Consider the following 27,048-nt stretch of genomic DNA (forward strand, 5'->3'; position numbering starts at 1 on the left):
GGGAAGTTCCTGATTCAGTATTGTCTTGCTTTTGTATGCAGTTCCCATCACCAATTGTGTAAAAGGAGTGGAATCATATAATCTCTCTAATTAGAGAGTTAGGTGTATTAATCTCTCTGATTCAATCAACTTCACAGTAGCATAACTGATTTGGATTTGGGATGAGCTAATGATGCTAAAATGCTACCAAAATACCAAGGGAGCCTTAGCAGATAATTCTGTTCCAGAACTAATCAAACTCAATTGCTCTCTCAAGAACCTTGTCCACGCCCACAGATTCTCAGACGCCCTCCATCTCTTCCAACAAATCCACTCTCTCCGCCACCTCAAACCCGACCACTACACTCTTTCCACAGCCCTCACAGCCTGCGCCAACTCCCGCGAAATCAGAGTGGGTGCCCAACTCCACAATCTCTGCGTCAAATCCGGCCTTCAAAGCTTCTCTCACGTTGCGAATGCCCTGCTCTCGCTGTATGCGAAGTTGCGGGACTTGGCATCGGTGAAAAGGGTCTATACTGATATAAGCGAGCCCGATGTGTACTCGCATACGACACTGTTGTCAGCTTGCACGAAGCTCGGCGAACTTGATTATGCTCGTATGGTGTTCGACAAAATACCTGAAAGAAATGTGCAAGTCTGGAATGCGATGATCACGGGCTGCGCTGAGAATGGCCTTGATGGGCTTGCGTTCGATTTCTTCCGGAGAATGCGTATCCTTGATGTGAAAGCGGATAACTACGCGTTTGCTAGTGTTGTGAGCTTATGTACAGCTGGGCAGCTTGATTTTGGGAGGCAACTTCATTGCTTGGTTTTGAAGAACGGATTTTTGAGGAAGGCGTCCGTCGCTAATTCATTGCTCACTATGTATTTCAAATGTGGAAGTGCTGGTGATGCTTGTGAAACGTTTGAGGAAATCGGGAGAGAAGTTGGTGACGAGATAGCATATAATGCAGTTATAGCGGGATTGGTCAGTATGGAAAGAGATGAAGAAGCTCTGTTGATGTTCAAAGATATGCAAACCGTTGGTCTGAAACCAACTGAATTGACTTTTGTGAGTGTAATGGGAGCTTGTTTCGATTCTGAACTTGCTACTCAAGTACATGGCCAAGCTATCAAGATGAGTTTTGGAGACTCCACTAAAGTTAATAATGCAGCAATAAGCATGTATTCTAATTGCGGAGAGTTAGCTGCAGCGTGTTTGGTTTTCAGAGCGTTGGAAGTGAAGGATGTCGTGTCATGGAATGCCATTATAGCAAGCTATGCTCAAGAGAGCCTGAGTGGAGATGCTATCTCCACCTACCTTCAGATGCAAAGGAATTGCGTTGAGCCAGATGAATTCACTATTGGAAGCTTGCTAGCAAACTTAGATTCAGTAGAGGTAGTTGAGATGATACAAGCAGTTCTAGTGAAAAGGGCGCTCATTCACAGAGTTGAAGTTGCAAACGCATTGCTTTCAGCGTTATCTAGGAACAGTGCGATAGAGAAGGCCCACGAAATCTTCTGTCAAATGCACTCAAGAAATGTAATATCTTGGAATGCAATGATATCTGGATTTCTATTAAATGGATTCCCAGAGGAAGGGCTGCAACAATTTTCGGAATTACTTGAATTAGGTCTAAAACCAAATCATTACACTTTGAGCCTTGTTTTAAGCATTTGCTCCAGTATATCAGATCTTCTGCATGGGAAGGAAGTTCATGCTTACTTACTGAAATTGGGTTATTTCGTTCACACCTTGCTTGGTAATGCCCTCATTGCGTTGTACTCCAAGTGTGGGGCTTTGAACTGGTCATTGAAAGTGTTCCACAGTATGACCAATAGAGATGCTGTTTCTTGGAACTCAGTGATCTCCGCCCATGCACTGCACGGAGAGGGCAAGGAGGCCATCGAGTGGTTTGAGGCTATGCAGTGTTCGAGTACAGTCAGGCCGGATAAGGCAACTTTCACTGCAGTGCTATCAGCTTGCAGCCATGCAGGTTTAGTTTCTGATGGTATTAGGATCTTCAATTTGATGGTGAAGGGATATGGCATTGAGCCCGAAATGCATCACTTCTCTTGTGTGGTCGATCTATTAGGGCGGGCCGGGTTTCTTGATGTAGCGGAGAGGCTGATCAAGGATAGTGGCAGTGATATCGACCCGAGCGTTTGGTGGACTTTGTTGAGTTCTTGTGCAGCCTATGGCCATCTGCATTTGGGAAATATAGTTGGAAAGTTTCTTCTTGAAACAGGGCATGATGATGATCCCTCGCTTTACATTCTGCTGTCGAATCTTCATGCTAATGCTGGGAAATGGGAAGAGGCAGCTAGGTTTAGGGAAGAGATGAAGAAATATGGTGTGATGAAGCAACCTGGAAGAAGTTGGATCTCCCCATGATAAGAAGGGAAAACAAGGACAGAGCAAACTGCAGACCTTAGTAGGTTGCGTGATGGTGTTAGTGTTGCAAGTGGGAATTTCCTTGCAGCTAAGATTAGAAGACGTCTTTTTTGGTTTTGCATCTCGCTCAATATCATGTTATTCCTACAAGAAGTTATTCTGCATATGTGATAGGATCATCATTCAATGCCTCCAGATTGAGAAAGGATTTTGACTGGAATTTTCGATGGTATTGACGAAAAAGGGAACCTTGGTTAAGGTATGTACATTGCACATGCTATTGGCTTGATTCTTGATTTTTGCTTAAGTTCTTTTCTTTTTTTTGTTTCTTTATTTGTCCTAGGTAGAGAATAACATAAGATGCTGTATTGGCTTTTGTTTCTTTAGCTGCTTGTTGTTTTGGATCATTTCTGCTATGAGTTTGTGATGTACATTCTTTTACTTCCTGGGCAGGTAAAGCATCAGTATAGAATTGCTCCAAGGTTGATATATCATTGGATGAAGGGGAAGACCCAACCTCGTCATATGCAGATGGAGCAAAGGACTATGCAGAAGGGCTATGAAATGGTATCGTCATTCTTACCAAGGCCCAGATTAATTTTAACTGACCTAGAGATGATGAGGAGCATAAATGTGGAAGAAGCTGGAGAGCAGTTGCAGACGAGAAGCTGCAGTTGCAGTTCGCGGCAGAAGTGGCACAATGTTTGTTCAGAATGTGTTTCTAGAGCTCGATTCTTGTAAGTTAATTTAGACGAGACTTCACTTAGTTGCAATGGCTTATATGATTTCATCTGACTAGTGAAGTTTAGTCATACAATGTTGCAATTTTCTTTATAACTACTAGCATAGATAATACTGATACCCTTCTTACTTCGTACCACTAAAGATCTAGTTAAACAAAAATGCAAAAAAGCTCTTAATTATTGGATAAAATTAACTTTATAACTCTTATGCTCGTGGTTTAGACTTGAGAATAGAATAGAGCCCCCAACCAATTACTTATACAGGCATTGTACTTAATTAGAATAGAGCCCCCAATTAATTATATTGTTTTGGTAGTCTAACGACTAATTGCCAACACCAATTTTTATATACATTTCAAACTGCCGGCCTAAGTCCTTACTCCTAGATTCCTTGGACACAATCACGATAATGACTCCTTTTTTTTTCTTTTTTTTTTATCTTTCTGACGAAATTTAAGAGATTTTTATACTGGAAATTGTTTATAATATGTTTGTGTAGCTTTTGATATCAGAATATCACATAGATACCTACCAACTCCATTATGTTAATTCAATAAACAAGAGCATGCTAACAATTCACATGTAGATACGTTCAATTTTATATAGATACATGATATTTTGCGTTCTAAAATTGAACTCGCTAAGTACATGGTCGTGGAATAAAATTATTTATATCAAGTTACATTAATAGTAAGAATTATGCATGTAGTAATAGTATCATTTATAAATATAGAGTTCATAGAAAAAAATAACAGGAACTAATTTGATTATTAAAAAAACAGAAACTTTGATTACTTTGGATTTCGACATGTTTTATAGTACTACTGTATTTTGTTACAATAATAAAAATATTTTACGATTTTTAGATGAATACTACATTTCAACGAAGTCATAAATTTCAACCATAATACTTACTCGCATAGTTTTGACATGTCAATTTCATGTGTGCTTATTATTGCATCTTTTTATGAGTATATTGCATCTTTTTATGGGTGCTTGTTATTAAGATATTGAAGTGTCATGCCATGCTAATCGGAATATTTTTGACATGTCAATTTTGCTACATATTAAAACTATTCTACAGCAAAAATCAGGCTAAAATTGGTGCTATTTTAAGTAAACAACCCTAGATAGTATGTGATATGTGAGAGATGCAAAGGATATATAGAAACCAACCTTCTTTTCGAATTACCATAGGCCATAGCTAATATTTGTATTTTCAACTCACAAATTTACGCAAAATTGTTAATGACAATTAATTCAATTGATCAAACCAATCCATAAATTGGAAAAGAACAAAAAAAAAAAACATAAAAGCCACAAAAAGAAAAGGATAAAAATAATTTTTTGTGGAGAAAATCATTTAATCAAACCCATTAATCAATTCACTAATTTTCCGCAGCACACTACCCAGAGTCATGCACAGCAGCCCTACGAGGGTTTCCACGCACTCGCCCACACCACCGCCTGCTCCCTCCACGAAAGGAATATTCCGGCGGCATCCCCTCTCTGCCCCATCGTCCACCCCTCCTTATACCTCCTCAGCAGCGACCTCACATCGTCGTTCACCTCCTCATTAAACGGCAAAGCCCTAAACCCCCCTCCATGCATGCGCTGGCACCACCTCGCCGCCGCGTCCCGCCTCTCCACCGACTCATGCGGCGGGCACGCCACCAGATCCACCACCGCCCTCCCCGCCGCCCTCTCCAGCATCAGCCGCTCGTTGCTCGCCCGCGGGAAGCTCTCCTCCAGCGCCTCGAAGTAAACCCTAAACCACCTCAGGCACTCCTCGAATCCCCTCACGAACTCGTAACCGCCGTCGCCGATGTTCAGATCTGCTTCCTCTTCCACGATTGTGACGATCCTCGGCCTCAATTTCCTGAAATTGGAGATCAATTGATCCCGATTGTTGCCCGTAGCCCTCACCGATCGCAGCGATCCGACGCAATTGATCGCTAGGGCTTCGTCCTCCTCGATCCCGATCGCGGCGAGGTTGAGCTCCGACAGGTCTCCGGCGTGGTGGATCACGTTGAGCTTGAACGGAACCCCCATCAGCCGCGCGAATTTCTCCATCCTGCTCCCGATCTCCTTCATCAGGCGCTGCACCGCGGCGGCGCCGGCGCTCGCGCCGTCGCCGCGCCCTCCGACGACGGTGGTGAGGCGGAGGTGCGGCGTGTCGTCGGATCTCGTGGCGATGGCCTCGAGCAGCGTCGGCCACTGCGTGCAGTAGGTGTTGCTGAGATCGACGATGTGGATCTTGGCAGATCCATCCACGGCCTCCATGATCGCGGCGTTGCAGGCCACGTGGCCGAACGTGGTCCACGGGCTGACCTCCTGGAACTTGAGCACGGTCTCTCTGGTGGCGGAGAAGGACGCAGCCTTCTCGGCGGCCGAGATCAAATTGCGGCGGTTCAACTCGCCCGAGTCGGTCATGCGGCTGAAGAGGGCTTGTAGAAAGTAAGCCGCGAGCTTCTGGTCGACGTCGCCGTAGGGAGAGCTCGTCTCGTTGAGCATCCACATCAGCTGCTGAAAGCGAGCGGTGTTTTTATCACTAATAGCTCGAGCTGTTTCTAGAAGGATCTCCGTGGCCCACTTGTTTTGCCCGGAGAATGCCATGCTCACGTCGTGCGGCGCCGCGGAAATATAGGAGGATTGGTCGTAGGCATGGCGGTGGTGATCAGTGGTGGAGATTTGGTGGTGTTTGGAGGAGGAAGAGGAGGAGAAGTCCTCTTCATGATCCATGAAATAGTTGTTGAGGCATTCCTCGTCTTGATGATGATGGTAGTTGTGATTCTGCGATCGCGAGCTACTTGAGGTTCGGCTAGAATTAATGGATTGGTCGGATTGGAGACTAACCAGCCTAAACAAAGTATCCATCTAATCAAATGACCCACACATCAAACACACAAATCTCACTTTATAATCACACAAGAGGGAGGAATCTTGGACTTGGTACTACTACTACACTATTTAGCAATTTGATGATATTAAAAGACAACAAGGGGTTGGTTCTGTTTCAAATATATATAAAATGGGATTAGCTAGATAGGGTATAATAAGATGAGATTGTGTTTGTGGGTATAAAATAAGGATAAAGTGGATGGGGCATGGAAATGGGGAAGTAGTGGGAAATTGCTTTTCATGCAACTTTATGTAGGCTTTATGTGTGTGAATGTGTGAGAGAGAGAGAGCAGGCGTGACATTTGGGTATCGAGAGAGAGAAAAGCTGCCGGCGTGCTTGGTCATGATGGAAGGCACCCACACCACACCACTATCTATCTATCTATATATTCAATCTCTCACTATATATCAAGATATATAAGGCGGGCTTTCACTCATATTTTGCCTCCCATTTCCTCACCAAACTCTGCCAATACTTTTCTTTATACCAAAAGCGTTTTCTACGTTCATCATCTCATATATCAAGGCCATGCTCCTTTTTCCACTTTCTTTATTTGCTCCCCCACCATTTTTCTATCAATATTACACTGCTTTCTCCACATTTTTTCAAGTCTTTTCTTGGCTAAGTGGACCATTCCCCTAGATATTTGAATTTAAAGTTCTTTCTTTATTAGTATAATTGTAATGTCTCGAATATTGTATAGTTATGTATGTGTAAGAACATATTTTTACTTGTTAAAACGATTTCACCTCTAATTAACAAGTCGGAAAGAGAAAACACTATTAGTCTTTACAAAAACATTTTGGATGAGAGTTCTTATTCAAATTGAGGACCATATTTTCGATTGATAAATAAATTGAGAATGTGTGAATTAATTTTTTAAGTTCTTTGATTAATGCATTATTTTGGTGGATGAATGCATATTTGGAGCGTTCGAAATTCGAATTCAATAAGGAGAAAAAATTAAAAAAAAAAATTATGATGCTTTACACGAAATGTAATTCCAACGAAAAAATAATAACCCATGTATCCGTATATGCAGCGGCGGAGCCACATGGTATCTATGTGGACCAATTGTAATCATGCATGTTGCATATTTTGTTCATCAAATTTGTAAATATATTCAAATTTCTTCATAGATGACCCTCCTCTACTTTTTAAAACTTTCTTCTGTATACTTTTGCCCCTCTTATACTGAAATTCTGGCTCTGCCCCTGCGTATATGTATAGGAAGAATTACAGGTGTGACTGAATGTTTTTGCATAAACATACATACATGTATCAATTTGCTATAATGGAAACAATATTAATACTCCTAAAAACAATTAGCACTATATTGAAGTATACATAAGAACAGATCAGCAATCTTAACAAGAAATACACATTTTCAGTTATTTTTAGTAATTTTTGGCCAAATATATGGTGATGGAGTTATAGACTAAAAAGTTGCAAATTTTTTAGGATGAATAACGTCTCATGTTTTCAACTTTCAGATAATATCTTAAATTTTTGTTTTTTTCTCCAATTGATGATTGAGAAAATTCTCCGGTTTGGACGAATGCTGTCTTTTATGGATAATGGTGAAATAAGCTACTCCTACTATACATGGAGATGAAGCTATGTTGTTATTAAGACAAAGTGCTTTGTGAAGAATAGAGTAGAGTAGATGAATATATAGGGACAAAGCCTTGCGAAATCCCAGGAAATTTCATATTCCAACTATATTAACAATGAGTGTGTAGACAGTCATTTCATTGACTGGCTCCAATCTCTATGAATCATTCTCTATCACCGATTATTCCTTGTATAAATTCTACATGATCTATCAAGGGTACGAATACGAATTCTTGTCATATCAATTGCGCCAAAATACAATAACTTTGATTTTGTTATAGTTTGCATTATGAACTAATTAAAAGTTTCCTAAACTATAAACTTTTAATTGTTAATATTTTGATGATAAGCTTGAAATGATGCATGTATTCAAACTATTTAATATAGTCAAAACCATCCTTATACTAATCTACTTTCTTTCTTAGATTTTTATTTAATTTTATGTTTTATTTGATTCTTATATTCATATATCATTTTGTTTCATTACGTCCTTGTATAATTTTTTATTCATTAAATACTTATTTTAATCTATTCTTATTTAAGAGGTTATTTGGTTAGATCTTATTTAACAAACTTCAGAATTTATTAACTCGACAAAACTTTTCTTAAGTCCAAATTATATCAGTTCTCAGATATATTGACATCAGTTATCATCATAAAATATATCAATTTTTTACTCTATATTAGTTTGTTGATTTATGTGAAGGGGTTGGCAGCGGAAGCGCATGCATAAATCAATTACATAATAATCAGATCTATTTAGCGGATTATTTAGACAAATTCTATTCGCGTAATCATCTCACGTATCATGCTCATAACTCAAATAATCACATGCTTTAAATTAAATGAAACCTAAAACATGCTGTTCTAAGGTTTAGCCATTATACCTTGATGATTCTCCAAAGAATCGAAGATAGCTAGCGCCTTCTCCTCGTGAAGATCTTTAGTACAAAACCACGGATCTTCTGACTGGTTCCCGGACTTGTGAACTGATATCAGGGTGGGCTGATCTCACCAGCACACTAGGACTTAAATAGAGAAGACAGAAATCCTTTCCCACGGAGGAGAAAAATTCGACCTCTACTAGGAATAGAGAGGGCCGAAAATTTTGAGAGAAAAACAAGTGTATTTTCTGTCTCCTTTATTCTCCTATTTATAATAAGTCACATATTGGGCCCAGACAGTGATCTATGGAAGGCTTTGGATATGGGCTCCTCCAATTAGCTTTTTACTAATTAAATTCAACCCAATTTAATATAAGCTTAAAATTGGAATATTACGAGCAGCCACTACAGAAGTAATACTGCACTCCCCATCCAAATCCGAAATTACAAGTACTTCGGGTTTCCAATACTTTATATTTATTTCCCGCACTTAAGATAGAAACATCCATTAATTAATTATTGTCTGCTATGGACTTAATTAATTAATATCTTATTTATTCCAAGAGAGGACTCAGCAAGAAAATCTTATTTATTATTCATAGAGTAATTAAACTCCAACTAGCTAGGTTCCGAATAATAAAACCTTATTTCAAGCTTCTCTTGAGGATGTTATCAAACGAGACTCACCTCGCGCACGATTCAACATAATAGCAATCCTAGCACCGCTAGATACTAATCACCACTACCCAATATACCAGGCTTATTGGGTTGCGAAAAACCCGCACCATTTGGTAAGTCAAAGTAGTGCATAATCAATACCGTATGCTCAATGCTAACGTACATTGATTGAGAAATAATTTACGAGACCTCGTCTTTCAGTAGATAGCATAAAGACTGTCTCGCTGTTAGATCCATTCAGTGCTATACCACACCAACGTCATCTTATTTCAGTAAGGCTTAGAAATAATCGGACTGACATTGTAACCTTTCATGATAGGTAGTCTAAGCCTATCTAGGTTGTGAAATAATTCTTTTTCTTTGTTTAGAACTGACCGTGTTACCTTAAAGTGGACGACGCCCACAACCGGTCTACTAAAACAAAGACTTAGACTTTGTTAAATTACTTATACATTTAAATATGCAATAAACAACCATTAAATGTAAAATATAACAACATTATGACAAAAATAATCTGTTTATTCATTTGGAAAATAAAATAAGAGTTTTAACAGTATTCAATCACTCGAAAGGTGATTTCTAGTATACAAACTCTAACAATCTCCCACTTATACTCAAAACAGCTTTCGAGTATACAAAAAAAAATGTGCACTACGTCTAATTCTCCCACTTATACTGAAAGCGAGTTGAGGTCTCGAGCGAGTCGAACTCCCATTCCTTCTACATGGCGTTCGAACGGTTTGACCGCCAATGCCTTAGTGAAGGGATCTGCCAGGTTGTTCTCTGACGCAATCTTGACCACTTGTATGTCTCCTCTCTGCACTATATCTCTGATGATATGATACTTCCTCTCAATGTGTTTGCTCGCTTTGTGAGCTCTTGGTTCCTTCGAATTAGCCACAGCACCAGAATTGTCACAATAAATGGTGATGCTCTTGGGCAGATTCGTAACCACACCTAAGTCCATAAGAAAGTTCTTGAGCCATGCAGCCTCCTTTGCAGCCTCCGAAGCGGCCATATATTCGGCTTCCATGGTAGAGTCTGCAATGCATTTCTGCTTTACACTCTTCCAAATCACGGCTCCACCTCCTAAGGTAAACACATAGCCAGAAGTAGATTTCCTCGAGTCCTGATCAGCTTGAAAGTCTGAATCAGTATATCCCAAAGGGCATAGCTCGCCTGCTTTGTAAACTAGAACATAGTCCTTAGTCCGTTTAAGGTACTTGAGTATGTTCTTTACTGCAGTCCAATGTCCTTGGCCAGGATTTGATTGATATCTTGCTACCATGCCAACAGCAAAGCAAATATTGGGTCTTGTACAAAGCATAGCATACATGAGACTACCAACAGCCGAGGCGTATGGTATCCTTCTCATCTCTGCTATCTCAGATGCTGTCTTAGGACACATCTCTTGAGATAAATGGATGCCATGTCTAAAAGGTAAGAAACCTTTCTTGGCATCTTGCATGCTAAAGCGACTAAGTACAGTGTCGATGTAGGGTTCTTGGGATAAGCACAACATTCTTTTCTCACGATCCCTAAGGACTTTGATGCCTAGAATGTGTCCCGCGTCTCCCATGTCCTTCATCTCGAACTGGTTCGACAACCAAGTTCGTACTGATGACAACATCTTTTTATTGTTTCCAATTAGAAGAATGTCATCTACATATAAAACTAAGAACACCACATTCCCTTTTTCTACCTTCTTGTACACGCAGCTCTCGTTAGGGCATTTCTCGAATCCAAACTTATTAACAGTTTGATCGAAGCACTGATTCCATGACCTAGATGCTTGTTTGAGGCCATAAATGGCTTTCTTAAGCTTCCAAACCATGTGCTCTTTGCCCTTGACGGCATAACCCTCGGGTTGTTCCATGTAGATGGTCTCCTCAAGACTGTCGTTCAAGAACGCAGTCTTAACGTCCATCTGCCATACATCCCAATCCATGTAAGCTGCAATAGACAATAGTATTCGGATCGATTTGAGCATGGCCACTGGGGAGAAGGTCTCGTCGTAATCGACACCTTCCTTTTGGGTATACCCCTTAGCCACTAGTCTTGCCTTGAAGACTTTAACTCGTCTATCGGGTCCACGTTTACGTTTGTATATCCATTTGCTCCCAATGGCAGTACAGCCTTCGGGTAGGACGGACAAATCATAGACGTCTTTGTCTATCATAGATTGTAGTTCCGAATCCATTGCTTTCACCCATTCGCAATGATCGATATCCGCCTGCGCCTCTGCAAAATTCCAGGGATCTGGTACACTACTGTCCGAAGAGTGATCCATAGATTCTCCCAAACCAATGTACCTTTCGGGCTCATGAGAGACCCTCCCACTGCGGCGCGGCACTACAATGTTAGGTGTAGAAGTTGAAGGTTCGGGAATTGGTTGTACTAATGGTACTTGTTCTTGGTTAATGGAACTTGTGACTGAAGTGAGCTCATCAAGAGCTACCTCACTGCTGGGTTTATGATTCATAACAAAGTCTTCCTCTAAGAATGTCGCGTGAGTACTCACAATGACTTTCTTGTCTCGGAGACTATAGAATTCATAAGCTTTCGAACCTTTGGGGTACCCTATAAACAAACATACCTCTGTCCTTGAGCCCAGCTTAGTTGGATCCTTTTCCAAAACATGAGCTGGACACCCCCATATCTTGAGATGTTCTAGATTAGGCTTACGCCCGGTCCACAACTCATATGGAGTAGCAGGAACAGATTTTGACGGTAAATTGTCTAAAATATGACTCGCGGAAAGCAAGGCATGTCCCCAAAACGAAATAGGCAGTCGTGCATAACTCATCATCGATCGGACCATATTTAACAAGGTCCTATTCCTTCTTTCAGCTACGCCATTCTGCTGAGGTGTGCCCGGCGCAGTCGTTTGGGATTCAATTCCCTCTACTGATAAGTAGTCCAAAAACTCGGCACTGAGGTATTCGCCTCCACGATCAGATCGCAGGCTCTTGATACGTTTTCCATGATGCGTCTCAGCATAAGCCTTAAACTCCTTGAACTTGTCAAAAGCTTCAGACTTAAAGCGCATCAAATAAACATATCCAACTTTCGAGTAATCATCAATAAAAGTGATGAAATAGCGAAAGCCGCCTCTTGCCTCGGTTGACATTGGTCCACACACATCAGTATGAACGAGTTCTAGTGCTTCCTTGGCCCTATTTCCTTTCACTCTAAAAGGTCTCTTGGTCATCTTGCCTTCCAAACAGGATTCGCACGTGGAAAATGATTCAGTATCTAGCCCTTTAAGAAGGTCTTGATCCACAAGTGTTTGAATCCTCCTTTGGTTGGCATGACCAAGTCTAAGGTGCCATAAGTACGTTTCGTTCATTGAACTTGAAGGTTCTTTTCTTTTCTTTGAAATTTTCGATGCATTATTGAGTTCTAATTTGCGATCATTATATTGTGTAGATACGATTGTGTACAGATTGTTTTCCATGATACCACGACAGATATAAGAACCATCTTTCTTAATAACACAACTGTCATTAAAAGAAATCGAATATCCATCAAAAACCAATTTAGAAACTGAAATTAAATTTCTTCTAAAAGAAGGTATCAACAAAACATTCTTCATAATCAAAAATCTATCACTACTAAAACGCAAATAAACGTCTCCCACTGCAACGGCCGCCACTTTAGTAGCGTCGCCCAGCTGAACTTCGATCTCTCCATCATATAGCCGTCTTGTCACCTGCATTAAGTCAGGATCAAAACAAATATGATCAGTAGCTCCAGTGTCAATAACCCAAGTATGAGAAGAAGTCGAAGCCAAACATGACTCAACAACTAAAGCTTGGTGCATACCTGTAGCCTTGCTCCTTTTAGGGCAATCTGGCTTCCAATGCCCCTTCTCTCCACACTTGAAACACTTTCCGGTTTGCTTCTTTCCCGACCTCCTCTTTTTCTTTCCCTTAGCATCTTTAGGTGCAACCTGGTTTGTCACTTTCTTCTTTCCTGCGCCAGGCCTAGGGCCAGAGGAATGATGTGACGAACTAACCATCGCAGCCTTAGCTTGGTTCATGAGATCTTCTGCCGACTGAAGTCCAGTCAACAACTCTGCCAAGGTGTAATTCCTTTTGTTCATCTCAAAGTTGAGCTTGAACTGCTGGAAGCTAGGGGGCAAACTCTGAAGGATAATAGTAACTTGGGACTCGGCATCAATGACGCCTCCCAAAACCTCAATTTGATTGAGGTGGCTCATCATCTCGAGGACATGGTCCCTCACAAACGAGCCTTCCTTCATAGACTTGCACATGATACTCCGAAAGGCTTGAGACTTAGCCGTTCGATTCTGAGTACCAAAAAGATTCGTGAGATTTTCCATAATCTCGGTGGCAGTTGCCATGACGGCATGCTGATGTCTAAGCACTGTTGACATGGAGGCCAACATATAACACTTAGCCATCTCATTCGCCTTGTGCCACCGTCTATGGGCATCTCGCGCAGCCTGCGCGGCATTAGCCGCCGGCACTGGGGGCCGAGGAGTAGTGAGCACAAACTTGTACTCATCAGCCGTGAGAACGATGTCCAAATTTTGTTTCCATTCTATGTAATTTTGGCCCTCGAGTTTGTTTTCTTTAAGAATTGCAGAAAGAGGATTGAGTGACATTTTGACGATTTAGGTTGCACTACAAAACAGAATATTTACTATTTGTCATAAACTTATGTGAAGAAATTGAGCAGATTAAACCATAAAACTTTTCAAATTCTCACAACTGTAAAATTAAAATTTTGTACCCTCAAGCAGAGGTCAATACGCATTAAAATTTTAACATTTTTACTGGTCACAACACCGACGAATAGTCCAGAGACCGCAGCACGGCATGGCCGCCAAATGTTGCCTAAGCACGACCATCAGATTTAGCATTACAGAATCTCGTTTCTACAACACACTCCCATAACAATGCTCGTGCGTTGATAACAAGACCAAGCTATCTCGTAAATTCTGTTTGAACTTCTGAAACTTGTAATTTCTTAGGATTATTGTCCCCACAGCATGGGTGGCGATAATATTAGAAACCACTTTCTAGTCCATACTATTTACATTTGAGAAGTCCACCTATACGAACTCGCTATTTCTTAGGATTATTGTCCCCACAGCATGGGTGGCGATAATATTAGAAATTAGCTTCATAAGTTGTGGACCAATCGATGGAGACCATATACAAACATAGTTCGTAATTATCCTTAGCCTTAGTGCAGATTAAAGGCTTAATTAAATTCTGTTGGTATTTAATTGACTGGATAATTAAATCTTTTATAATCTTTTAAACATCTTATTAAAGGATAATATATTAATTACTAAAGATTAATCCATATTCATGTCTTCTATAAGATTTATCTAAAATAATTAATTATTTATATCTTTTACGGACATGAATAAATAATCTTAAATTAATTCCTTATTAAGATTGGGAAGAGAATATATTTTATTATTTAATGAAATCCTACATATCTATCCTAATTAGGATTCTAGATATATAATATAATTTAGGAAACTATTTAATTATTCTTATCTACATCATCTAGGATATAAAATATTCATAGATATAGAAAATAATCAAAATATTCCTAAAATCTAGGGAAATCTTCCCAAAATATTTTATTTCAATTAAATAATAATATTTTAATGATATCTATTAATTTAGGAATTAAATAATCATTAAAAATAAGATTTCATCGATATCTCGTCGCACGAGGTTCGCACGCACGACGAACAACAAAATCACACCGGGGTGGATCCGCCGGGTCGGCGATTTCGCCGCCCAGCCACCGCCGGCAGCCCGCGCGACGGCGCGGCTGCTCCCGCTTTCTCCCACTGCGGCGCGATCGCGCCGCGTCTCCATTGCCGGAGGTCGCCTAGCGCGCGACGACCGCCGCGCCGCACCGGCGACTTGCCCTCCGACCGCCTGCGAACTCCCATGAACGAGCTGCCACCGCTCACGGCGGCGTAGCTCCTGCTCAGCGTCGCTCGGTCAGGGCATGGCTAGGGTTAGGGTTTAGGCTAGGGTTAGGGTTTTGCCGCGGCGAAGAAGACGCCCGCTGCTCTCGGACGAGCAGCGAGGTCCGCCTCTTTCTACCGCCGTCGAAGGCCGGACATCCAAGGAAGATTGCTAACGCGGTCATGTCGGCGGCGTGGACGAGCCCTCGCTCGCATTCACGTCGCCACTTGATCGCCGGATTTCTCCCACTGATCGGACACGATTCCCGGGGCGTTCCGGGACCGGCGGTCTCGCCGGCGGCGCGCACGAGGCCACCCTCGTCTGCGTGTCGCCGGCCGATCACCTCCCACGCTCCCACTCGCTCGACAACCCTAATTGCAACGCATGTCGCGCGATTCGTCTCGGCGCTAGCGCCGACGAATCGCACGTCTCGTGCGTTCCAATAATTTGAGTTCTTTGTTTCGATAGTTCTTGGGTTCATCATGCATAATAAAAATACAGCCAAAAACAAGAACATGCTTCGAAAACAAAAACGCATGCATACATGAATTTCGCGAAATTTAAATCCAAATAATCAGAGCCAAAGACTGGCTCTGATACCAATTGAAGGGGTTGGCAGCGGAAGCGCATGCATAAATCAATTACATAATAATCAGATCTATTTAGCGGATTATTTAGACAAATTCTATTCGCGTAATCATCTCACGTATCATGCTCATAACTCAAATAATCACATGCTTTAAATTAAATGAAACCTAAAACATGCTGTTCTAAGGTTTAGCCATTATACCTTGATGATTCTCCAAAGAATCGAAGATAGCTAGCGCCTTCTCCTCGTGAAGATCTTTAGTACAAAACCACGGATCTTCTGACTGGTTCCCGGACTTGTGAACTGATATCAGGGTGGGCTGATCTCACCAGCACACTAGGACTTAAATAGAGAAGACAGAAATCCTTTCCCACGGAGGAGAAAAATTCGACCTCTACTAGGAATAGAGAGGGCCGAAAATTTTGAGAGAAAAACAAGTGTATTTTCTGTCTCCTTTATTCTCCTATTTATAATAAGTCACATATTGGGCCCAGACAGTGATCTATGGAAGGCTTTGGATATGGGCTCCTCCAATTAGCTTTTTACTAATTAAATTCAACCCAATTTAATATAAGCTTAAAATTGGAATATTACGAGCAGCCACTACAGAAGTAATACTGCACTCCCCATCCAAATCCGAAATTACAAGTACTTCGGGTTTCCAATACTTTATATTTATTTCCCGCACTTAAGATAGAAACATCCATTAATTAATTATTGTCTGCTATGGACTTAATTAATTAATATCTTATTTATTCCAAGAGAGGACTCAGCAAGAAAATCTTATTTATTATTCATAGAGTAATTAAACTCCAACTAGCTAGGTTCCGAATAATAAAACCTTATTTCAAGCTTCTCTTGAGGATGTTATCAAACGAGACTCACCTCGCGCACGATTCAACATAATAGCAATCCTAGCACCGCTAGATACTAATCACCACTACCCAATATACCAGGCTTATTGGGTTGCGAAAAACCCGCACCATTTGGTAAGTCAAAGTAGTGCATAATCAATACCGTATGCTCAATGCTAACGTACATTGATTGAGAAATAATTTACGAGACCTCGTCTTTCAGTAGATAGCATAAAGACTGTCTCGCTGTTAGATCCATTCAGTGCTATACCACACCAACGTCATCTTATTTCAGTAAGGCTTAGAAATAATCGGACTGACATTGCAACCTTTCATGATAGGTAGTCTAAGCCTATCTAGGTTGTGAAATAATTCTTTTTCTTTGTTTAGAACTGACCGTGTTACCTTAAAGTGGACGACGCCCACAACCGGTCTACTAAAACAAAGACTTAGACTTTGTTAAATTACTTATACATTTAAATATGCAATAAACAACCATTAAATGTAAAATATAACAACATTATGACAAAAATAATCTGTTTATTCATTTGGAAAATAAAATAAGAGTTTTAACAGTATTCAATCACTCGAAAGGTGATTTCTAGTATACAAACTCTAACATTATGAACATCAGTTTCTAACTCAATATCAGTAACTGACATTTTTTGATGTCAACTGATACTCGGTCCGTCCACCAAATGTTGTCTATATTTATCATTTCGATCGGTCCATAAAATATTGTCCACATTTGCTTTTTCCATTTTAAACAAGTGGGTCATACTTTCCACTAACTCATTATATAAATCTAAGATTCACATTTTACTAACTTTTTCCCCCTATTCTCTTCAAATTTCTTAAAACACGCACTTAGTCAAATGTGAACAATATTTGGTGGACGAAGGGGGTATTGAAGAATCAAAAAATTGATATGATTTTCAGTTCTCAAAGCTCTCATTTTTTAAAAAAAAGTTATCACTAGAACCACTCCTGTGAGAACTCTGAGAATGAAATCATAGATTTCTCAAATGTATTAATATCAGTTGACATTATAAAATATGTTAGAAGTAATTGTTGATACTGACTAAGAAAATGAATCAAGGAACTAATATTCAATAAAAACTACTCGAGTAAAATGTTTTGTAAGTAGGGGAGTACTATTGACAATGATATTAGTTGAAAAGTGTTACTACCTCCGTCCCCAAATATTGGCACAGTTTACTATTTCGGTCCGTCCCTGAAAGTTTGACACATTTCACTTTTTACCAGTTTTGGTAGTGGACCACATATTCCACTAATTCATTCCTACTCACATTTTATTATAAAACTAATACTTTAAAAGTAGGGCTCACATCCCACCAACTTTTTCAACTCACTTTCCAATACATTTTTTAAAACTCGTGTCAAGTCAAAGTGTGTCAATATTGAGGGACGGAGGTAGTATATAGGAAGAACTGATACTAGAAATCGAAAACATTGTTGACGTCTAAACTCGAACTTTAGATGCATTTTGATTCGCATGAATTATAGACAAACAAAAAAACTGTTGTACTTTTTCCATAGTTTGAGTGCTTAGTAATACTCCCTCCGTTCGACAAGAATATGCACTGTTTTCTTTTTAATTCATCTTACAAGAATATGCACTTTTCAATTTTAGAAACTATTTTATCTGTAATGAGGTGGGACCAATTCTCCACTAACAATACTTTAATTATTTTTTTCTCTACCCCTTTCATACTTTAGAGCATCCGCAATGCAAATAGGTCAGCCATAGGCCAGCCACTCTCTCTCCCTGCCACGTCAGCAGCACTAAAAATCCACCTGCCACATCAGATTTAGGCAAGCCATAGGCCAGCCGCAATAAAAATAATTCAAAAAATACTACATTTACGGAATTAAAATAACGATTAAATCACGGAATTAAATTTACGACATAGATACGGAAAAATTAATTCATTTCATTAAAAAAAAAGTACAAAGATTAAAAAAAAATACATGATTTTTTTTTAAAAAAAAGGGCTTCCACACACGAGCCCTCTCTACTCCTCGTCGCCGTCGCCGCCACCCGGGGTATCTGAGCCCACGTCGGAACCCCCTATCTGTGCACTCGCGGCATCCAAATCAACTCGCATGCTCTCGAGCATCGAGTGAAGAAACATCTTCTCCGTGGGGTCAGTGGCGGTCCTCCAATCTTGGAAGACCTTGTACATCTGCTCCCGCGTTTTTTGACGCGAGAAGAAGGTGTACTCGCGTGGGGGGGGGGGGGGAGGCGAGACGACCTCCAGGGCCGATAGGGGGGGATCCTCCCCTCACTGCCCGTTGCGCCCGCTTTTGTCCAACCGGGCGATGGCGACGAGCATAGGATGGAGGGGTCGGAAACTCCTCAGCATCTAGGGAGAGGTCGTGGGATCCGCCGCTGCTGCCGCTGTAGTCGCCGGAATAGTTGTGCCTCTGCTTCTTCGGCCACCCAGCGTCGCACCCCGCCCGGAACTTCTTGGAGTCCTTCAGCAACTCAAAGCATTCCCAGAAGTGGAAATCCTTGTACTTCCCCGCCAAGGGGAACTGACTCTCGGCTATCCTCCGGGCGTCCTCCTCATTCTGCCCACTAGTGAGCTGACGGAGGGCGTTGGCCTACAACGCCAAAAAGCGGCTGACCACGGCCCTGATGCGCTCCCACCCCTTCCGGACCTCCTCCCCGCTGAAGTCCTTCCCGTGCGGGCAGTGCCTCCTCTAGGCAGCTCTAATCTTCGCCCACATGTTGACGACCCGCTGGTTGTTCGCAACCAGCGGATCGTCGCACACCTCCAACCACCCCCTGGCCACCCCGGCGTACTCATCCTTCGTCCACTTCCTCCGGGTGGGGGTGTCGTCAACAGCGGGCTGCCATGACTCGCCGACCGCCTTGGCCTTCCCCTTCGTCTTCTTCTTCTTCTTCGCCGCGGCCCGCTCCGCTGGAACGGGAGTGTCCGGATCCCCGAGATCGATCCCCATGTCATGCAATGACAAAAGGTCATCGCCAGTGAACCGCGTCTCCACCTGGGTCGACGTGTGAGACGAAGCCATCAAAAATCCAGAGAGGGACGATAGACCGTGTCCCCCCCCCCCCCCCGGGTGACCCCTACATCCCGGGATGCATACACATCATCTGCTGCATCATCTGCTACATCATATGCTGCTGCATCTGGGGCATACCTCCTCACCCCTGCCTGCCGCTGGCCTGTCCGCCGCCCGCATACCCCACAACATTCCCCCTGGTTCCCACCCCCCGGCGCTCCGGCCATCATCCCCATCAGCTGATTCCAAGGGACGTTAAACCCTGGGCCCATCTGGCCCCATCCAGATCCCACGGGTACCGTGGGAGTCTGAGATCCACTCGTCGCTGGACTGGACTCGTTGTTGTGATCCATCGCTCGATGATGCTCTTGTACAGAAAGTTAGAGAGAGAAAACTCGTTAAAACAAGTGGTGCAGATGAAAATGAAACTAAAATCGCGTTTATATAGATTTTTTTTAAAAAAATCGAAATTCGACGCTGGCCGATCGGGCCGCCACAATGGCGACCAGCGCATCGGCCAGTGCCACGCCACCGGCTAGCCCACGCCAAAAATTTGGCCGATTTCCCGCTCGCCTACTCCAATGGTTCGGCTAGCGACGCGAATCGGCTAGCCGGCATTGGAGATGCTCTTATCAATGTTGCATTAAAACCCGTGCCGAACCCAAAGTGCATATTCTTTGGGAACGAAGGAAGTAGTAAATTTGACACTACCTACATTATTTTTGTGTTTGCTAGTTCAGTTGACCAACATGGTTTCATACCCTTTTTAGTAGTGATGCATGGTATAAACCGGATCCGGATACATTTCCAAAATCTTTTTATTGTGAATAAAATTTTAGTTGAAAATTAAACAAAAAGTAAAACATAAATAAAAAAAAGGAAAATCAAAATTCCGGAAATAAATTTTGTGTTTGAAAAGAAACTTTTAAATCAAAAGAAACGATACTTTTGCAAAGCCGGTTCCGGATCCACTGTCCATGGAATTCGTCGGAACTGCTACTTCAAAACCCGATCCAATTGTATCCACGCCCAGGGAACCACTAGGCCCACTACCTATGATAGTTTGAATGTCATTTGACTCCTTTCCCACTTAAACCATGTTTCAAACAATCAAGAACCTTCCTCATTATGTACAAAGAAGGTGTTCGGTTTGCAAGATTATATCCCCTGATTAAATATGTAGTGTGTTTAGTTAATAAGATTCGATCCCACAACTCAATCCTAGATGAATTATCATGGGATATTAGTCATTGATAACACTCTATGACTAAAATAATCTTTACAACTCAAATCCTAGATTATATTTTGATATTATTATTTTATCTAGGAAACCAATCACCACCAAAGGTTCTATACGAGTTCGGTATGAGATTTCTCACACGGATATAATTGCATGATCCTTTTTTATACAATATACCATACCAAACCATCCCTAGTTTTACAGAACCACTCCCCTATTCTACTTACAACAGCATGTTGATCCTTAATTCGAAGAAATAATTAAATAGGAAGACAATTCTGTATATCGGAAAAATCATACAAACACCAGTTTTTCTATCTCTGTTAAATAAGGTACAACAAAAACATCACATTATTCAGTACAAGATGAAAAGTTGATAAAAGATAGTACTACTGCATTTATTTGACAAATGCACCTGAGGGAGGTGCATCCAATTTGTTGGTCGTCGTAGTTGATCGATAAATCAACTACAAGAAGCCGACCAATAGCAATTCAACTAATCAAGACAAGATTAGTCACTCAAATATCCTAAAACTGGGCACATAGCACATCAATTGTAGTTGATTGATCAATCAACTACAACCTGTCCAAGAACAGATTTTATTGATCATATATTCATGATTAATCATTAATCATTAATCATTCAACAGCTAAAACTATGCACAACAAATACCACCGTTTTGTCTAACAAACAACCTGTGCTTACAGCCAACTTGTGTCACTGCTGCAAAGAAGCAGTATATTTGCACATTATGACTTCAGATATCCTTTTATTTCCAAGTATGAAATAACTTGCTCTGCCAGAACTGCTGGAGAATGACATATTGCTTCACTTTGCTGCAATACTATCTGAGAGAGTGAAATTGAACATTGCATTAGTTATGTAACCGAAACAGAAGAGATAGTCGATGGCAGAAAGATGACTGGATGGTATGAGGAGTTTTGGTTCGATAAGTAGATTCTGTATACACCAATGAGGAAGGTTGTGATTTGAAGTACAGAGATTGCATCAAATATACAAGCAAATTAAAACAAGGAAACTTCACGAACATCCACTTCACTCACGAGCCCAAGACTCAAGAAGGAAGCAAGGAAGCTCTAGCTAAATGGACCTGATTTTTCTTGAAGAGCAACCGGCGACTCTTATTATGTGGGCATGCAAGAATGAGTTAAAGCGATAATGAGTCTACAATGCATCGTAGAAAAGTAGATACCTCAGAGTTCAGTGGTGGCTCATATGGATCATCCACACCTGTGAAACCTGTAAGGGTATATACCATTTTATCAGTCTAATTCAGTAGTATATTTTTTATCTTAACAGGGTAAGTAACAAATGCTTATATGCTCTTAGGTTCTTTAATGGTATGAATTTATATATCAGGTCCAGGAATGAAAATTCAGAATATCTGCAAGACAGCATTTTCTGGTAGTTACCAGTAAGATTCTATGGATATTTCAGCTTATTCATCTGATAGTTGAGTATTTCAAATAAATTATGGATCCTAATCGGGTAACTATAGGAGCTGAGTTGACAATCAATCAGCCAGGACCTGTTCTCTCCTAACAAATGAAGCACTTCTCCATTTTACTGTACGAAACTATATTATGGGTTATAATTTAGAAAAAATATTCTAAACCACATAACTGTGATCTTACAATCCATCATACCATTACAAATGATTCTATGCAATCACTTTAGAAAAGGAAAATGCAAGCGGTTATATAGGAAGAGTTTCCAGTGCTGTCAATCAATTTGGAAATGTGATCCTGGGAAACTTTGATCTCCAAAATCGTTGTTCACAAGAAAGACACACACGGTAGAGAATGGTTTAGACTTTAGAGAGATTGCTTTCCCAGCCTTTTTTAAGCAATGTAGCTTTTATTATACCAGTAAAATCTAATAGAAGATAGTGGTAGCAAGTACTAATACAAATACAGAAAAAGAAGGATAAACAATTTAAGAATCACAATTGCCAATCAACCATGCAACGCACCTTTGATTTTTCCAGCTCGTGCAAGCTTGTACAATCCCTTGGGATCCCTTGTCTCACAAACTTGTAACGGCACATCCATATATACCTGCATATTTTTTACATTTTTTAAATGCTGCAACAAATTATATCTCATGACATGACTTTGCTAATCAAACATCTGCGCAATACAGAATACTCTGCAGCATGCAAAGGACATAACCTCAATAAAATCCCCTTCAGGAAGTAAATCTCGGCAGGCATCTCTCTCCTTCCTGAATGGTGATATTAAACTTGCAATACAAATTACTCCAGCATCAGCAAAAAGCTTTGCCACCTCTCCTGCATATAAGAAGGAAAGTTGATTGAGCTTCTGATTGGACCAATTAACTGAAAATGAGGTAGGAAACAAACCTATCCTTCTTATATTCTCAGATCTATCTTCAGCTTTAAAACTTAAATCGCGGTTTAGACCGTGCCTACAGTTATCCCCATCAAGGACATAACTGAGCTTTCCTCTGGCATGTAAAGCACGACTTAAAGCACATGCCACAGTGCTCTTTCCTGGAGTTAAAAAGATCAGAAATCAATAGGATCCAGCACCGAGCATAGGCAAGTTGTTGTAAGAAAATAAGGATAGATGCTATAAATGAAATGGTTAAGAAAGACAGGGAAGCAATTCTACACCCCAAACAAAGGCACTATTATTACTTATTCTATTTTCAAATTTATAAGATTCAGAGATTTGCAATCACTGTATGAGAAGTGAGAATACAGCAAATAAATGCAGCATCTCACTTATTGCAGCAAAGTCAACATTGCCCCATATTTCTCTCAATAACTACACCACCTAACTCAGGGACGTGAATTTCTCAGAAAAGTCAAGAACTCAGAGAAATACAACCAGAGACTGACCAAGAAAAAAGGGAATGTCACACTTCATATTCTAGTGGGCAAAAAAGGGAATGTCCAGAAAAATGACAAACATTCCTCAATATTTGGTAGTTCTTATGTCCACAAGATTCTATGCTTCACTTTGTTATTCATGAAATTTTTTGACTGCCAAACTACCAAATTTCAACCAGTAACAAGAAAGATTTCTTATCCACAGAAAGACATATTGACAAGAAAAGATTCCAAAGATTCAGAAACCTGATCCGCTTAAACCAGTGATCCAAATAACGCAGCCCTTTTGATTGAGCATCTCCTCTCTATCGCACTTTTCTACAGAACACTTGTGCCACGCTATATTCGTCGAACTCCCTACTGTACCCACCTCAACAGTTTTTTTACCTACAAAACAAAATCAATCCATATTCTCATAGGAAATGAACAATCCATGGCCAAAGGAATAAACCGATGAGTAAAACGAAATAACGAAAAAAACCTCCACAGTCTCCGGCGGCGGAATCGACCAGAGATCGATTTGCCGCGCCGTTGGCGTGCTTCGCCGCACGATTCTCGATCTCGCGGCGCGAATTTTCCATTGCCCTGATTGGCGACACGAATCTCGATCTCGCGGCAGCGCCACCGCAAACCTCGAGCTTCCTACCTCCGCAGCTGTGAAACGCCGCCGCCGGAGGTGCCAATGGATTGACGCGCCTTGACCTCGACAGCTTAGAGAAACTGAAGGCCTGATTAGCCACCGCCGCCATTTATTCTCTATTTTGCCCTCAATTTGCCAAACAGTATAAAATTCACCTAGTCAATTTCGTGCCTACGCCAAAAACACAAAGCCATAAATAACACATTTACCACAGAAACGTAAAATTGAAAAAACAGACACCTAATATGTAGACAATGCCTGGAGCTATTAATCTGCAAAACGACGGCGAGATCGATAGGGATTTCCACTCCATTTAACATGAATTGATTAGATTTCGTAAACAATAACACGTGGAATGCAGGAACAACTGAATTTTCAATTAAGAGGATGGGAAAAAGGAAGAAATGTTGTTGACAGCGATGCCAAACCAAATGTGAGTGCATTACAAATAGGAATCGCATAATATACAATTCGCAGGCATAAATGCGCAATAGCGCAACCGAGATTGAATTCCGTACCCAAAGCATTATTGTTCTTCAACGGCTAAAACTGCGAAATTCTACCGCACTTTTCTCTGATGTTAACAATGGAGATTTTTGGCGATCAGGAAAAGAGGATTGAGGACTTATTTAGAATCAGAAGTTTAAATTGCGGTGGTGGTGGCCGACAATAAAATTATTTAATTTGAGAAATTAAACTGTGAAATTGTTCAAGTACCAAAGAAGAATCGGAATTTATTATGGATTCCAATTTACGGAGTATCAATTTTTGGATGCATAACGTGACATTATGGCATACAGGTCTGGTGCATAAGTTCGTAAGATCATTGAAAAAAATTAAATTATAAACGCCACCACTAATCTTTAAAATTTGACAACTTAATAAGGGTGGTCCAATGATGAAAGTCTATAATAAGCGATCCGCAAATGTATGTTTAAATATGATAATTATATGAAAATTGGTATTATAAATAAGATTATTTACCTGTATGATATAAACTTACAATATTTTCTCATATCACTCCTAAACTTTATTTTTTAGAACAAATACATAAACTTTCAATTTATTTCAATCTTACCCTAAAAGATCTTATGAAGAAAATTGGAAATGATAGTGTCAAATTAAAACTTGCGTGCCAAACTAAATTTATGTTGTTTTGATATTGCTAAAACATGTTCATGTTCAAGTTGTTTGGTATGGGAAGGGTAGAATTAAAACATGATTAGATTTGGCCAAGTAAGGCCCACAGTTTTATAACCAAATTTGGGTGTTTAGTATCCCAGTCCCCAGATACTACAAAACTTGATGTCAATGTTTCCAAATTATATTTAAAATTTAATTGATGCGTTTGATTTGCTTACCAGAGATTTTGCAACTGTATTCTGGAATGAATGCTGCGATTTGTGGGGAGAAACTAATTTCAGTGGGGCTAACTGAAATATTCAACTTCATTTCTATGTGCAGAGTTCAAGATATATTTGAAAACCATCAAAGGCTTAGAACTCATCTACGCACATTACTCAAATGAACATTGCAGAGTTAAAGCTAGGGCTGCCCACTAGGAACCTAAACACCCATATTTAGTTAGAATTCATCTAAGTGTTTTTTTTAAGTACTATCAAAAAATAATTCTATTGGCTATATCTCTACTCACCACAACTATAACTAAACCTATAGTATTGTTTTGATATCACTAAGTGTTTTTAAAAAATACTAGTAATAAATATTTCTATTGGCTATATTTTTACTCACCAACAACTACAAGATTGAAAATACATGGATTAAATGCACCAAAGCATGAAAATACTTCTTCTCCATAAAAGCAACTCGCTTAGATTGGAACATCCAATTAGAAATACACATTACTTTAATCTTGCCAACTCTGGTTAACCTAAGCTACATGTTGTACGCAAATGAGCCTAGATGACCTATTAATTTAATTTGGAAGGTAAGTGGCGTGTGCGATTGTTAATATTTCACTTGGCTGATACAATAATTATCAGGCTTCGTGGGAAATGGGCTTATCTTGATTTAGTGGATAGAGTTGTGGGCTGTTTGGTTCAGCCCAGCAACTACTGTACCCAATTTGCATGTGTTTGGTTGAAACGGATCATGGCTGAAAATAAAATGCCTCAGGCTAAACTACCCTCGGCTTCTACTCTATTGAGTTAAAACGAATTTTTTGGCAGTGGGAATTGAATAGAAAATTGAGCTCAATTGAATTAGTCGATCGAATTTCCTCTGCATCCGCGCTAAACAATGGAGATCTTCGCGCCGGCCTCCTCGAGCTGCTTCTACGCCTCCCCGCTTCCTCCTTCGTCAATCCTTCGATTGGTGAAATCGGGGGTAAAATTGGATACACACATCCGTTTCAGCCGAATCGCGAAAACACCTCTCTCACCACCAGGATTGTGTTGACAGGAAACACCAATAGTAGCAAGTGTAGTGTGGAAACCCGAAGCCTCTGTACCGGGTCGCTGAATTTATATGTTGCTTACCAAACGCTGTGAAATGGGGTTGCACAGTGCTGTTTCGGGTGTTTTCGGAGCTACCAGACGAGCCCTTAAATTATATTTTTACTTCTTTCGTCCTATAAAATGCATACTGGGTTTTTTTTCATACTACAAAATGCGTACTCCC

At 40.5% G+C, this 27,048-nt stretch overlaps 2 protein-coding genes and 1 pseudogene across 4 annotated transcripts; 1 reads left to right on the forward strand and 2 right to left on the reverse strand.

The window, feature by feature from the left end:
- LOC125213060 (Tetratricopeptide repeat (TPR)-like superfamily protein) lies at positions 1 to 3,229 on the forward strand. Its single transcript, XM_048113411.2, has 2 exons — positions 1 to 2,633; positions 2,828 to 3,229. Exon 1 carries the CDS (start codon positions 170 to 172, stop codon positions 2,372 to 2,374), a length of 2,205 nt encoding a protein of 734 aa, XP_047969368.2. The 5' UTR covers positions 1 to 169; the 3' UTR covers positions 2,375 to 2,633; positions 2,828 to 3,229.
- Positions 3,230 to 4,348: 1,119 nt separating this feature from the next.
- Positions 4,349 to 6,379, reverse strand: LOC125210923 (protein SHORT-ROOT pseudogene; annotated as a pseudogene).
- A 14,789-nt stretch (positions 6,380 to 21,168) lies between these two features.
- On the reverse strand, positions 21,169 to 25,070 carry LOC125209360 (adenylyl-sulfate kinase 3-like). 3 transcript variants are annotated; one of them, XM_089066277.1, is made up of 8 exons: positions 24,927 to 25,070; positions 24,250 to 24,579; positions 24,015 to 24,155; positions 23,277 to 23,426; positions 23,086 to 23,204; positions 22,887 to 22,971; positions 22,107 to 22,153; positions 21,169 to 21,741 (listed from the first exon to the last, which is right to left on the reverse strand). In XM_089066277.1, the coding sequence occupies exons 2-8, from the start codon at positions 24,515 to 24,517 to the stop codon at positions 21,643 to 21,645; spliced, it is 909 nt and encodes a 302-aa protein (XP_088922403.1). In that variant the 5' UTR covers positions 24,518 to 24,579; positions 24,927 to 25,070; the 3' UTR covers positions 21,169 to 21,642. The 3 variants fall into 3 exon arrangements, with proteins under 3 accessions (XP_088922403.1, XP_088922405.1, XP_088922404.1); XM_089066279.1 differs by lacking the exon at positions 24,927 to 25,070 and adding an exon at positions 24,667 to 24,794; XM_089066278.1 differs by lacking the exon at positions 24,927 to 25,070 and adding an exon at positions 24,649 to 24,784.
- Positions 25,071 to 27,048: the final 1,978 nt, after the last annotated feature.

This window comes from Salvia hispanica, chromosome 3, assembly GCF_029641045.1.
Source record: "Salvia hispanica isolate PSC_SH4W2 chromosome 3, Shi_PSC_v1, whole genome shotgun sequence".
NCBI lineage: Eukaryota > Viridiplantae > Streptophyta > Magnoliopsida > Lamiales > Lamiaceae > Salvia > Salvia hispanica.

What these genes read in the sequence shown, in the direction of transcription:
- LOC125213060 (XM_048113411.2), top strand. Translation starts at nt 170, where the DNA reads ATGATGCTAAAATGCTACCAAAATACCAAGGGAGCCTTAGCAGATAAT.
- LOC125209360 (XM_089066277.1), bottom strand. Translation starts at nt 24,517, where the DNA reads ATGGCGGCGGTGGCTAATCAGGCCTTCAGTTTCTCTAAGCTGTCGAGG. An exon ending in CACTGGTTTAAGCGGATCAG is followed by an intron (nt 23,427 to 24,014) that starts GTTTCTGAATCT and finishes TTTTAACTCCAG; the next exon opens with GAAAGAGCACTGTGGCATGT. An exon ending in TGAGAATATAAGAAGGATAG is followed by an intron (nt 23,205 to 23,276) that starts GTTTGTTTCCTA and finishes TCTTATATGCAG; the next exon opens with GAGAGGTGGCAAAGCTTTTT.